General features: G+C 35.3%; 1 protein-coding gene across 1 annotated transcript in view; it reads left to right on the top strand.

The window, feature by feature from the left end:
- The window catches only part of LOC139143018 (low-density lipoprotein receptor-related protein 1B-like), a 41,879-nt gene that overhangs the window by 21,687 nt on the left and 6,329 nt on the right, over positions 1-13,863 (top strand). Inside the window, exons 21-34 of the mRNA XM_070713208.1 lie at positions 598-726; positions 1,477-1,590; positions 1,755-1,856; positions 2,211-2,321; positions 2,762-2,869; positions 3,347-3,460; positions 3,723-3,848; positions 3,992-4,114; positions 10,518-10,637; positions 11,241-11,351; positions 11,965-12,078; positions 12,373-12,480; positions 13,233-13,352; positions 13,613-13,729. Coding sequence (XP_070569309.1) covers positions 598-726; positions 1,477-1,590; positions 1,755-1,856; positions 2,211-2,321; positions 2,762-2,869; positions 3,347-3,460; positions 3,723-3,848; positions 3,992-4,114; positions 10,518-10,637; positions 11,241-11,351; positions 11,965-12,078; positions 12,373-12,480; positions 13,233-13,352; positions 13,613-13,729 — 1,617 coding nt within the window. The remainder of the gene's footprint in view (positions 1-597; positions 727-1,476; positions 1,591-1,754; positions 1,857-2,210; positions 2,322-2,761; positions 2,870-3,346; positions 3,461-3,722; positions 3,849-3,991; positions 4,115-10,517; positions 10,638-11,240; positions 11,352-11,964; positions 12,079-12,372; positions 12,481-13,232; positions 13,353-13,612; positions 13,730-13,863) is intronic.

The following is a 13,863-nucleotide window of genomic DNA, read 5'->3' on the forward strand; positions in this document are numbered from 1 at the left end:
CGTTAAGCTCATTAAACTCATAGTATCTGCTTGCAGACAGGTTCATTGCATAATACGACCAACTTTCGGTTAAACTCTGCAAAAAGGAATGATTTCATTCAACGTTTGCCTCCACAATTAAAGTGAAATTACTGAATCTCATATTAAGAACCCCTTGATAAGGACTTTTGAAAAATAACAGAAAGGGTCTGGCCAATTAGTGCCTTGTAAGTGGACCTTGGAGGGCCAAACACACCAAATATTACTGACAGTACATGTGTCTACGACAAAGATCGTAGATCATTTTGAAACAGAACTAATGTAAAATCCATTGCATCATCAACGTTTTCGAAAAATTGTCACATTTAATCATATGTAAATATTATCATAGGATTTGTATACGATATTAGTTTTCTATCTAGGAGTATGCTATCATGCAAAAAGGTGTCCCCACGTGTTTCTACTATTATATTTCTGTTCCCTTATATTGACGTCACTTGATCATGCAAGTAATGTCATAATCGCACTAAAGTTCTATGATAGCTATATTGTAAGAAAAAACAAATAACATAATCACAAAAGTTTTAGAATATAATTAATAAATTTATATCTGCATAGAATGCACTGGAGAAAAGCAGTTCCTTTGCGCCAATGGTGTGTGCAGTTCCGTGCACGATCGTTGCTATGATTACATCTACCCTGGTGACGGATGTGCGGACGCAAGCGAAAAAGTTGGTTGTAATAGTGGTAAGTTTGACACAAGGTCTCCAAGAATTTGCTTGTTAAGATTAACTTACTTATAATCAGACAAGTTACAAAGGATTGATACCTGTGCCATGCATGTGAATAAGTAATGACTACACATTCACCAGTGATTTTAATTCTTTGTTCTGCTTATTGTTATATTCGCTGGCTCAAATCATACTTTCTTTTTATCTTATAACCTTGATTATTGAAACTGATGTGATTAAACCAGAATGACACATATTGACAATGTCGAAAAATATCGCATTTTTAATATCCATTGGCGACGAAAATATAGGTCAGGATGTAACCTGCTAAAAAGTTCTATCATTAGCGTACGCTTTATATACCCTAGTATAGCGTGCAATGCATTATTGAACCGGTAAAAGAACTGTATTGCGTCGCATAACATAATATAGCCGTATATATTTAACATTACATTACACTTCATTACACTACATTACATTATTCACAACTGCAATTCACCGCTTCCCACTGCAATGGACTGGGCCACAATTAAGTGCACTGTTCTGTGCTGTGTTATATAATATTGTGTTGTACTGTATTTAAGCAATAAAGCACACCCAGAGACGGTATACCACGAGATTTTGACCAGTTCACGACATTTATGAACGAGCGAGTTGCGAGTGCATATATGAAGTTAACTGGTCAAAACCAAGTCTTACTCTAGTTAATCACTTCTCAATTATTGTAGAACAACTGAAAATTAAGTACAGAAACATTTCTTCCCAGAATGCGACGATGATTCTCTTTTCCTATGTGACGACGGAGAATGCATTGCAGCCATTTTCCGATGTGATGGACACAGACATTGCCCAGATAGAAGTGATGAGAAAAATTGTTCAGGTACTTCTGCCAGTGATTGTTAACATTTAGTAACCTACTTTAATTCGGTTGCCTACAGCAAATGCTTAATTTTTTTTTAATACAAGTCTTATTTATTTGAAAACGTATATGTTCATGAGAACATGCTATACTGATTTTATCTTCGCATATTTTTGGAGATCCAGCGGAGGAATTATTTGGATGTTCCAATGGATATTTTGTACCCTTGGATTACCAATGCGATGGCGAAGATGATTGTGGTGATAACAGCGATGAAATTGGTTGCCGTATGTACACCCCATTCCTTATAAGTGCTTTCCGTTATTAAGCAAACATCTGATCTCTAACTTCACATTAACATTTTTAAGATTGTGCACCGAAAAAGTTTCTTGTCCTGTCCATAAGGTCATATTGAGGTATACACGTTCATATCTATCGCAGCCATGACTTTAACTTTTACGTCCTATGTTCAAAATAGTTGATGTATCGACTCCTTTTGTAAGTTCAACGTGGGGCTATCCATCATTAATTAGCAAACACAGTAATCATAGTTATCGACAATTATGGTAGAGCCATAGCTTTAAGGGATTAACTATGATATTTATTTTTAATCTGTGAACTTTTCAACATCTATTCACTAGCTTGCAAGGAAGACGTGAACTTCAAATGCGACAGTGGAGAGTGTGTCGATAAGGCGTCTGTTTGCAACGGTTATGGCGATTGCGAAGATTTCAGCGATGAGAAAGACTGTGGTAGGTGCTTGTCGACGATGGGATACTCCACGAGCTCTTCTGGAGACACTACTAACTGCAGTCTTACAACTGATACTCAAATTCCGTCGCTGCGTAGTCCATAATATCGGGGGAGGAGGGGGGTTGCCCACTTTCCACAGATCAGGTGAAAACGCATAAATGGTATCTTGTGAAAGTATACTGTATCTGCTTCCACTTTATAGACGTCGTGGTATATACGAAACACAATTTACGTCAGCCATGACACTGTATTCAATGTACAATGCCCGGCAACCCTTTTTAGTTCTTTGCAACTGAAGATCGCATATGCTGCAAGCTAACTGCATTCAGTACTGCTAGGACTGACGAAATGTACAAGTTTGCTATATGTAGCATTAGTGACATTTGTGTATTCATTTCTCTAAATAAGGCCGTGTGGGTTTGTTTTTCTATGCTTTTAGATTGTAGCCAGCCGGGAGCATTTTGGTGTCGAGGCCGCTGTTTATATGAAAGTTTAGTGTGTGATGGTATAAGTCAGTGTTATTATTCAGAAGATGAACTATACTGCGGTAAGGCAATTTTTTTGTAATTTTTCGATATTCACTGAAACATCAAGTTTCTGTTTATTTCCTAACACGCTAAAAAGCTACTTTCTCGAATAGTTCATGCTTATTTCCACTATTAAAAGCACAATTCAGGGGAGAGCTTCAGATTAACTTAATTTACAAATAATTCAAATTAGTTCTGGAGGGTATTGTTGGCTGATAAACAACAATTGTATTCTACAGATGAATGTAGATTTCTCTCTCTCTCTCTCTCTCTCTCTCTTCTCTCTCTCTCTCTCTCTCTCTCTCTCTCTCTCTCTCTCTCCCAGTAGGGGACATAAATAGTCCAGTTGAAATGTTACTTAGAGATTTTATCGAAAGAATGCAGATTATTTTATGAAGTAAATATCATACCCGCCAAAATCATAACATTTCAAACCTGAAGGAGAACCAAACCCCGTTTATAACATTTGTTTTCATTTATTACTATCTGTGGCATAGGTGAAAAGTGCACAGCGTTTGACTGTGAACATGGTAGATGCATTTCAGCGACGCTACGGTGTGATGGGAAGATTGATTGTGGCGCCACAGACACAAGTGATGAACACTGGTGTGGTGAGTGGAACTTTTGAATAACAGCATTGTACTGTGTCCCAAACTATTGTTTTATTTCACACGAGAGATTCATCTTTTCAGCGTCATCAAGAGCGGATATTAAACCCATTATTATAGCCAACATATACCAATGAGAGCGTCCCAATCCTATTCAAGTGTGTAATTTATTCACATTACTAATGTTCGATTGGCTTTCCATACAATCGTAAGTAAATCTTGGACTGATCCACGTATAATATATTATTTTTCTCAAAACACGTAGAAGCTTGTGAAGGATACAGTGATCATCTGTGCGATAATGGCTTTTGCATTGATGAGGGTGACACTTGCAACAAGTACAACGACTGTGGCGACTGGAGTGACGAAGCTAGAGGGGGGCGCAATTGCTGTGAGTATTCCGATGGCCGAGGTTTACCTTCATCTGATATTTTATGTAGTCTATGCTCAGACGTATAACATTATAAATTATATTATTCCAGAGCTGCAGCCACTTACTCCTGTTAAATGTTGTTGTCAATATTTTCTTTGAAGCCTGCAATGGAATTCAGGAATTTGAATGTTCGAACGGAGCTTGTATCCACGGCTTTGAAGTATGTGACACGAGAGATGACTGCGGTGACTGGAGTGACGAGGCCAAAGGTGGAAATTCATGCGGTATGTGTAAACGAATTCAACTACATGAAAATACCGTCATATGTTTATGATGGCGTGTACCCGTCTGTACTGCGGCATTTTGTAATATGACGCATTTTGTAACAACTTACGCAAAATGTAATAAGGGTATCAGCATTTTGTAATAAAATGGTCTACGCATTTTGTAATAAGGGTATCAGCATTTTGTAATAAAATATTGTTTACGCGATTTGTAATAAGGGTATCAGCGTTTTGTAATAAAACGCGTTTTGTAACATTAGTTAACGCATTTTGTAATAATTATAAACATCCGCTGATATTGTAGGTATTTCAAAATGCTTTGTGGTTTCTGAATACTTAAAAATGTAATAGCATACAATGATGTCGAGATTATATCTCACTACCAGTGCTAGGTTATCATAATAACGCCATATAAGGGGGTCTGAGTTGACAGTCAAAATGCAATTGAAGACAGAATGAGATTTATTGTATGCGATTTATAATTGAGAAAACAAACTGAGAAAGTTTTAGTAGGTTTTACATACAGTACCGTACTTTGAAAAGACAATATACTGCAGACCTTTCTGCATGTTTTTCTCTTCAATGTTACTGGTGGCGGATGGAAAGAGGAAGGCTTGGAGATGACATGCAGAGCTCAGAATATGATAAAAGACAGCGACATCATCAACATTGACAGTGTAGTGTTCTAAGACCTAATTTTACTAGCTCACGTGTTCACACGTGGGCTAATGTCATAGCGATGTCTGTCTGTCTGTCCGTGTGTGTCTGTCTGTCTGTCTGTTTACACGATAACTCAAAAACGCCTGAACAGATTCAAAAATCAGATTTGGTACACAGGTACCATATCCTACTTGCAAGAACTGATTAGATTTTGGTTAGTGTGGCTTGCATATTAATGAAGTTATGCAATATCATTTTTTTCCGTACAGTGGTTTCCCTATGGAGACGGTAATGACAATGTAGACATATATCAAGAAATACTGCACAAAATTCCACGAAACTTTTCACAGATGACATTCTCAGAACATTATAATGATAATGTGAGTGTCATGTCAATTATCTGCTCATTTGCATATTTAATGAACTTTTGTTATTAGTGACATAACTCTGAAATTCCTGCACCAAACTTGCTGATACGTGCAACAAATATTGATCTGATATATATCTAATTATACTAAGAAGCATTTGGCAGTGTCAAGTTAATAAATAGCTCATTTGCATATTTTATGAAGTTTTATAATTAGTCATATAACTCTGATATAACTGCATCAAATTTGATGAATTCTGCTGCAGATACTGATCTGACTGATATCTAACTATGGTGTAAAGCACTTAGTAGTGTCACCCAGTTAATTAAGGGTTCATTTGCATATTCAATGAACTTTGTAATTAGGTATATAACTCTGAAATTCAGCACTAAAGTCAGTGAAATCTGGTACAGATATTGATCTGATATATATCTAATTGTACAAGCATTTGGCAGTGTCAAGTTAACAAGTAGCTCATTTGAATATTTTATGAAGTTTTGTAATTAGTCATACAATTCCGAAATATCTGCACCAAATGTGATGAAATCTGCTGCAGATACTGCAGTGGTGTAAAGCATTTAGATATGTGGAGTTAATTAAGGGTTTATTGGCATAGCTAATGAACTTTGACATTGGTGATATTACTCAAAATTTACAGCATTACATTTGATGAAACTTGCCACAGATATTGATCTGATACATATTTAATTGTACTGAGAAGCATAGGGCGTGTCAAGTTAATTACTAGCTCATTTACATATTCAATAAAGTTTTGTAATTATTGATTTAACTCTGAGAGTACTGTGCGAAAGTTGATGAAACCTGTTACATATAATTTTATGACAGATATCTAATTGTTCTTATTACCGTCTCACACTAGTGTCGATTATATTGGTATGAATTTGGTTTATTGACAGGAATATTGAAAATCATAATACAATAAATCCACGTCAGAGATGCTTACTGGCAGTAGACCGTATACACGTCTAGTCTTATCAGAAGTCTGTCTTCTACTCCGCGTCGTGTGCTCAATTGAACTGCTATCAGAATGTCTGTCTTTGTTCTTGTGTTTTGGTTAGTGATTATCCTGAGGTGTGCAAATGTTGCGTAACATCTCCTTGCTCGTTGTTTGTCAGTCACTTTAACATGAGACAGGTCAAAGGTACAATTGTTTTACACAACTTCATAACACTCAAAAGGTATGCAGTAATTCATGTCATACTGTATTATTTCATGCGTCCAGTATGTCAATACATGTCGAGTCATCAGCAGTCAATTTCAATGCTTGATAACTAAGTTTGTAATTTTGTCAAACTCAAAGTCATTTCTTCCATTCAGGGGTCACATTAGTAGGTCTAGTTGTTCTGTTGAGTACTGTTAAGTCTGTTACTGGATATCCAACATTCTGTGAAGCGAATTACTATTAATGAACCTGTTGTAAAACACGTGAGCACCTTCAGTTCATATCTGGTTATACTAATGATGTACATGCCACAAAACCCACCTTATCCAGAAATGGTTCCCTTGTGACATTTTGAGGGTTTTGGTCTGATTTTTAGGGCGTTACTACATTATTTTTACTTTTTTTTACTAAAGAAAAACAATAAATATTGTTTTCGGTTACAATAAAATTGTGTATTCTTATGTTTTTGCATGTATATTGGATGAAGTTTGCAAAACTCCAATGATCAAATTCTCAGTTTTGCAAAAAAATATTGTAATGTTAGTGTACACTGTGATTTGAACGAAGCTTTTATTGGGTTCATAAAAATGATGTTACAAAATTTTCCTGGAACCATCAGTTGTAGACAACAGAATCTAATATACATTTAGACATAATTGAGAAATTGGAAGTGATAAATTCTTTAGAATGTCGTCAGAAAGAGAAGCAATATGTGAAAATCATTGTAAATTTAGAATACTGGTGGCCATTTTGAATATTTAATGAGGTCATGTGACCAGTATTTGCATATTTTTGGGGCAATTGAAATACTACAATTCCAAAAATATCTTGTAATTGTGGACAAAGTTTGATAAATTCAATAGTCAGATGTTATAAAATAGGATATCTTGACTTGTCTGACCCCTATTCAAGGGCGCTGTGTGTAATTCTTCACTTATGAGTGAAGAGAAGAAAATCTGTGTAAGGTTTATCAAATCTGTGTAAGGTTTATCATAATATATAAAGTTTACATCAAAGTCCATGGTCATGGGAGCATAAAATGTTATTTAGCATTTGGATATGATACAATATCGATTATCTTATACTGGAAAATTGGAAAACATGTAAAAATAATGATAAATTTATATTGTTGGCGGCCATTTTGAATACCTAATTAGGTCACATGACCAGATTAGCATATTTTTGGGACAAGTGTGTCATTGTCATTCAAAACATACATACTTACTGTGGGAAATATTTCATAATATTAGGTGCTGGATGTTATGTTACATTATGCTTTGACCGACCTAACACTTATACAGAGCCTTTGTTTACATTACACTTAGCAGGTCAAAATGATACAAAATATCAGTGTTTTTTCAAAAATTTTTTCACAATTTCATTTCAGTCCATGCTGACGTGATAGAAAACAGGTTTGGTGATGAAAAATGATGAATTAATGAGGAATTCCTATGAAAATAAAGAAATATGTTGAAAAAATACAATATTTTATATATTGGTGGCCATTTTGAATACTTAATGAGATCACGTGACCATAATTTGCATATTTTGGGACAAGTATTTTATTGTGATTCAAAAAAGATAATGGTATGGGGGACAGTCTTTGTTAATTTAAGAAGTCAGACGTCATGCTAGATGGTACTTTCAAATGTCAACTCCACCCCAGGGCCTCGGGGTGCAAAGGGTTAAAGTGGAAAATAAACGTACGAAAGGTGCAACTTCTATACGTATGATATGTTTTAATTCTCCTAAGTTGATTGTCGATAATTTACGGTAATAAGACGGGAGGGGCACGTTAATATGTCAATGCTGACAGCTGATATTTATCAAAATATACTGAAATAAACACTGACGTGAAGCAGTCAATTAAATACTGAATGATAATTTATTTTAATCATCCCATAGACAAGGACAAAATAAAGCTCTATCGACAGACCAGCCACTTTTCCTTGTATGTAAAAGGTGAAAATTCATATCTACTGAGCCATGGCTTTGTCTTCTCACATCTATTTCTTTCCCGTTGTGTTCCTCCTTTGAATCTACGCTATCGCCCAATGGTAAAAATTGTCTAGTAGCCAACGAGCTAGGATAAGCTGCCCTGCAATACTATGATTAAAGGTATACAATCATATGTAATCTAAATATGCCCATATATGGTCAAAGGGGCATTCCTAGGTATTCAAAATGCCATGTAAGGGGGCTGTTTTTAAAAAGCGGCCACCCGCTTAAAATCTGTGATTGGTTAGATTTTCTCTTTCCATGGTAACTGTGGCAAAATTTGAACAGGTGACAGTATACCTTTAACCTAAATTTGATTCGCTATCCTACTGGTTATACCTGCCAAATATCTGCCATTATCATTAAATGATAACAGCCATAGAAAGATAGATAGACAGACAGACAGACAGACAGACAGATAGATAGATAGACAGGCATACTCAGACACTCTTTCCTCCCTCCCTCCCTGCCTCCCTCCCTGCCTCCTTCCCTACCCACATAAATGCAGACATACATACATACATACATACATACATACATACATACATACATCATACATACATACATACATACATACATACATACATACATACATACATACATACATACATACATACATACATACATACATACATACATACATACATACATACATACATACATACATACATACATACATACATACATACATACATACATACATACTCAACAGGTCAGATATACTTCCGCTTTAGTAGCTAAACAAGTCAAATCACTAAAACATCAGATTATTCCGACTATTTTAGTTTAGTTTAGTTTAGTTTAGTTTAGTTTAGTTTAGTTTAGTTTAGTTTAGTTTAGTTTAGTTTAGTTTAGTTTAGTTTAGTTTAGTTTAGTTTAGTTTAGTTTACTTTAGTGTACTTCAGTATAGTTAAGGTTATTACGAAAATAACGCAAAGAATGTAAGCTTATAAAGACACATACATGTACATGTAGTCATTAGCGCGCGTTTAACGCGTCGGGCGATGCGTTGCACTAATGTCTAAGTGCTTACTTTGCGGTATTTTCGTAATAATTATTATCATACATCTCCTTTTTTATTAAGAATATATGCACCCGTCGTTTCCGATGCATTATTCCATACACTTTAGAGGCATATTCTGCATCGCTTTCTTAACTGCGAGCGGGTTAAGGGTAAGCGCCATCTTTGTTTACATCGCGCGCTCATCCAACATTCGATGTACGAGCCGAGCAGCGATGTCGTGCCATATTTGTTCAGTGCCGTCTTGGTGAACTTTCGTTATTACCTCATAATATTTTTCACCTTCAAACAGTCGTAATACATTTACTTCTGATTCTTTTATCAGAAGTTATTTTCAAAGTACAGTATGGAGTTTCAATATGGAGCCATTCAATGACGCAATGTTTATCATCAAATATGAAAGTAAAGGGGTTATTGCATGCCCGTTACGTGCCCGTTTTTACGGAAGCTCGATTCAATTGTTTGCGAAGGCAGATGTATAATAATTTACTTTATGTTATTATATGTTATTTTATCCCAGTATCTACCTGTTGATTGTCTGCTGGTTGTCTGCAATACATCAGAAAGAATGTCGCTATCCTCTATTTAATAAATCAACTGACTGTGTATACCAATGATTCTCTCAAATATATGATAATAAACTAGTCAAAATCTTGTAGTTACCTACCTCAGATGATCAGTTGTTAAAAATACTGATTGACAGCTATCGAAAATTAAGTCTTTCTAATTTGAAATTGAAGTCAGGGAGCGATCAATGTTTGTACTTACTTAACGAGTAAATACACACTTTGTAATACCAATTCAAAGTCAATAAAATATATGTTAATGCTTTAAAACTGGGAAAAGTTTTTAAAATTATTACAAAATGCGTTAACTGTTATTACAAAGTGCGAATTATTACAAAATGCTGATACCCTTGTAACATTTTGCGTAGACAAATTTTTATTACAAAATGCTGATACCCTTGTTACAAAACGCGTAGACTGGTTTATTACAAAATACTGCAGACGTTATTACAAAATGCGTCAGTTATTACAAAATGCTGATACCCCTTATTACATTTTGCGTAAGTTATTACAAAACACGTCAGTATTACAAAATGCCGCAGCACACCGTTGCTTACATTACTTGCCTTTGAGCAGTGTGATTAAGTGATTTCTCGAATATTTTTAGTGTATGAAGAGTGTATCGACGGATATCAATGTGAAAGCGGCGAATGCCTGTATTGGTACGGAGACAGATGCGACGGCTTCCCTCAATGTAACGATGGAAGTGACGAAATTGGTTGTGGAGGTGAGGAATACTTTTGTTCTTTTACAATTTCATGTATTTATATATATATATATATATATATATATATATATATTATATTATATATATATATATATAATATATATATACTATTATATATATATATATATATATATATAATATACAGTCCCGCATGGGTCACTTTTCATTCACCAGTATATTTCATATAAAAAATTCGTATGGTGAGTCATTTCAAATTTACCCCTCTCATTGTACCGACTGATCCATTAGCTCAGTTGGTAGAGCATCGGTAATGTTTACGGGGGGTGTGGTTCGAGTCCCCCATGGGTCACTTTTCATTCACAAGTATATTATATATATATATATATATATATATATATATATATATATATATATATTATATATATATATATATATATATATATATATATATATATATATGATACATTACTGAAAAGCTCTGGCAGTGGAAGAAAATCACAAAAAATATGTAAATGAAACAAAAAGGTGCACCTCACAGAGTTAAAGCTTCAAATTAGATTGAAATGCCATTGGATGGTTGAGACAACTTTTCTGGAATAAAGTGTTTGGAGGCCGTGTTTATTGCAACTATTATGTTCACAGATTGTGAAGATCATAACCGTTTCCAATGCCGCAATGGTGTATGCCTTGATAAGTATTTCGTATGCGATGGTAACGATAACTGTGGAGATAATTCGGACGAAAGTGACTGTGGTGAGTGCCTAAAATAACGTGCTGATTTTAATTAAACAATTGTAGGGGAATAAGCTCTATCATGACTCAATGTCGTCTACGAGTTTTATATAAATGTATGTACACATAAATCGTTACAAATTTCTGCTGTTGTTGATTTGAGCGAATACTGGACGGCATAGAAAATTTTACATGGAGATAGCTGTTTCACGCAACGTGTATTGTCACTATCAAAATTTATTCCCACTTTTGGATCTGGAGTTGTCACAAAAATTGGCGACGTCACCACAAGAATTCGTGACGTGTTGTGTCCACGTTCACGTAAAACTTGTGGTCGAAACTTGCTGTAAATAAGTGTCTTAAATTGAATTTGCGTTTAAGGTATCCACAATATATCGTGGTAAATGTGATAGTACAGTATATTATCTATATTTTCCTTTCCATAACGATTTATAAGAGTGATATGCGGGTCAAGTGGTAACCCTCACTATTTAAAAAAAAGTGATGAAAGTCGGGTTCTTCCTTGTGAAAGGCAATTTTCAAACGTTGTTGCATCCTTCAAGATAACGAACTTAACATCCGATCGGATAAGCATGATACTTTTTCATTAATTCCTTGCCCTTCTAAATTACAGAATGCAATGGTCACAATTTTGTTTGTGACAACGGGTTTTGTCGCCCTCTTCAAACTTTGTGTGACGGATATGATCATTGTGGAGATGCAAGTGATGAACGTAACTGTAGCAGACGTGAGTATACTATTTATGTAGACGTTTGTATTTTTTAAATAAGTTTCGCCCATGTCTTGCCCTTGTCATATAAGCTCTGTGTTCCTCCAAAATGAAGAAAAATATAATTTAGGACAAGCATAATGTACAAGAACCTCGGAAGAGTAGTGGGGCTTTGTTATCTGCTAGTTGCTTGTGGATGAAAAGTACGCACGCAGGTAAAGTTTAACAAGGCAAAAACTTTAACACTAGGCCACGATGAAAGAAAACTGCAGGCTTTTTAGTAATGATAAGTAAACTGTGTATCGTTTGCAGCATGTAATGCCACCCAGATTCAGTGTGATAATGGGATGTGCATTGACAGTGAAGATAGATGTGATGGTTATCCCGATTGTCGCGACAGCAGTGACGAAATTGGATGCAGTAAGTTTAATTCATTTTTAAAAATTGTCGTCATATTTGACTTTTTCTGGAAGTATGTTTCGCATTAATGATGAATATAACTTTTGCAAATATAATTATTTTAACGTCGTGCTTTCGACAGAGGTCATGCAAATTTAGATGTGATTTCTATTCTTCACGAATTACAAAGAGTTCAAGAATATTGTTATGTAATGGGGAAGAAGTAACCAGTGTGAATCAGTGTGACTGGCTAAAGTTAGACATTTTTGGTGTGTTCCGAAGAAATGGCCACAAGCATGCTTACGCTGCATTGTCGTACTTCCACGGGTCTGGTCACTTTTAAGTAACCTTCCTTTGCTTATTTATCAGCTTTACTCTCCTGAACCTGATTACATAGTTCCCTTATTACAAATCAGTCACCTCTCTAATCAGAATCTCCCTTCAAGGCTTCCAACATTTTCGCTCTGCTGACATTTTAGTCTCTTGGATTTAAATGTGTCAGCCCTCTTGTACAGTTTCGGGTAATTATTCACCAGTGAGGCTAACAAATGTTGAGATGTACTTATATTTTACGGTCTGGTCGAGCAGGAACAGTGCTATATAGAGAAGCTTTTATAAGCGCTGGGTTGTACTTTCAGTCATAATTTGACCATATGTCTATTCGAAAAATTCGATATCACAATTAGTTTTCATTGTTAAAACATCACTTTTGTCATCACTGCAGTTAATAATTTCTATTAACTTTCAAATGTGATGTTTTTCTCTTTTAAAAGAGTGCGACCGGTCAAGCCTCTTCCTTTGCCAAAATGGTGTTTGCGCCTACAAATACGGAAATGTGTGCGATAGGTATATCGGTTGCAAAGATTTGAGTGACAAGATTGGTTGTAATAGTGGTAAGTTTCGTTCATTTCGAATATTCGACTCATATAGGAATAGATATAATCAGAGAGAGAGAGAGGAGAGAGAGAGAGAGAGAGAGAGAGAGAGAGAGAGAGAGATTACTGTTGAAAAGATGAATTGCTTTTGAGATAACGATATCTAGCGTTCCTGCAGATTCATAAATGCAAGTGTTCTTTTCTGTGCTGTGTACATAGAATTTGCCATTTTTTTGATTATTATGTTTTGTCATTTTCATCTCTTCAAATTTAACCAGAGGATTGTTCCGATGAATCTCTCTTCAAATGTGATGACGGGGAATGCATTGCATCATTCTTCCAATGTGATGGTCGTCGACATTGCCGTGATAGAAGTGACGAAAAGAACTGTTCAAGTAAGTGGCATTAAAATCGTTAAGTGCAACGTTTCATTTGAAGGACTATCACTCAAAACTGTATTTATGTTACCTATAAATGTTGCTCCTATCATCCAACATTTGAGAAAGACAACATTGGTCATGTTCGGTAC

The sequence above is a fragment of the Ptychodera flava genome, chromosome 10 (genome assembly GCF_041260155.1).
Source record: "Ptychodera flava strain L36383 chromosome 10, AS_Pfla_20210202, whole genome shotgun sequence".
NCBI classification, from domain to species: Eukaryota; Metazoa; Hemichordata; class Enteropneusta; family Ptychoderidae; genus Ptychodera; species Ptychodera flava.